This window comes from Kickxella alabastrina (genome assembly GCF_025024165.1).
Source record: "Kickxella alabastrina strain RSA 675 chromosome Unknown BX661scaffold_92, whole genome shotgun sequence".
In the NCBI taxonomy this organism is placed as follows: Eukaryota; Fungi; Kickxellomycota; class Kickxellomycetes; order Kickxellales; family Kickxellaceae; genus Kickxella; species Kickxella alabastrina.
The window spans coordinates 15,460-16,473 of NW_026251563.1; the positions used below are offsets into that span (position 1 = coordinate 15,460).

The 1,014-nt window shown below is 48.9% G+C and overlaps 1 protein-coding gene across 1 annotated transcript; it reads right to left on the reverse strand.

Moving 5' to 3' along the window:
* Positions 1 to 399: 399 nt before the first annotated feature.
* Positions 400 to 741, reverse strand: BX661DRAFT_201650 (uncharacterized protein; the record flags this gene model as incomplete). Its single annotated transcript, XM_051538484.1, has 2 exons — positions 400 to 554; positions 723 to 741. 2 exons carry the CDS (start codon positions 739 to 741, stop codon positions 400 to 402), a joined length of 174 nt encoding a protein of 57 aa, XP_051388466.1.
* Between the last annotated feature and the right edge of the window lie 273 nt (positions 742 to 1,014).

Genomic DNA, 1,014 nt, shown 5'->3' on the forward strand with positions numbered 1-1,014 from the left:
TTATTGCTGGTGTGCAGAGGGAGCGCGAGACAAACAAAAAATTAAAAATTGACAATTGACAATTGAAGAGCAGAAAAGCGCGCGAGAGCGCATAATACAAAGAGGGCGCGGGAAATGGACACGCCCAGCAGCAGCAGCAGCAGCCACCGCTCGCACAATTACATTGCCACAGGAGCCTCAAAGCGGCGGCAGACAAGCGCGGCGGCTAGTTTTGCGCCAATTGCAAGCGCCCAAAGCTGGCGGTAGCCCCTGTTTTGGCAGTGTGCAACTCGCCCTGATAGCTTGTTTTACCTTTTATTTTAAATAAAAACCACTGAGGAGTAGGGCCCAGGCCAACAAAAGCTAAATCAAACTAGAACAGACCGGAGTTGGTGCTTAAACCGATGTCCGCTGCGGATATTACCTGCTGCTGGTAGTGGTGTTGCCGCTGCTGCTACCGCTGCCGCCGCCGCCAGTTTGCGGCGAGCCTTGTAAGCGCCATCCGGGCGGCAGGGTTGTGAGCTGGATCAGAATTAGAATTAGAACCAAAAGCAGAATCAGGATCAGAATCAGAACTGGGAGCATACAGCCTGCACCCCCATCTGCCTTTGTTTTGGAACCTAGGGTTGACAAATACCCAGCAGTCAAAATGACCCCTTGTCCTGAACATCTGACAAATGAGCCAGCCTAGCTATGCAGTAACAATCAGCGCCATTGGTTTGTTTCAGCCAGCTGCTGCTTACGCACAGCCGCCAGAAACATGTGCTCTGTTGCGCAGAGCGTGCCAATTAATAATGCCATCCAGCAAGCAATCGAATCGAGCAGAGTAGAAATGGATGTCAAATCTACTTCCCCAATATATAAAAGCGGCAACACGCGCTGCAAGATAAACGAATTAATTTACACTGTAATTAGCCTGTTTTCTGCCTTTCTTTTAGTACTTACGCTCACTCACATCATTTATCGCAGACACTTTCATTTTCTGCTTAGAATAGCACACCTCACCATCCATTTATCCAATTATTGCCACCCATA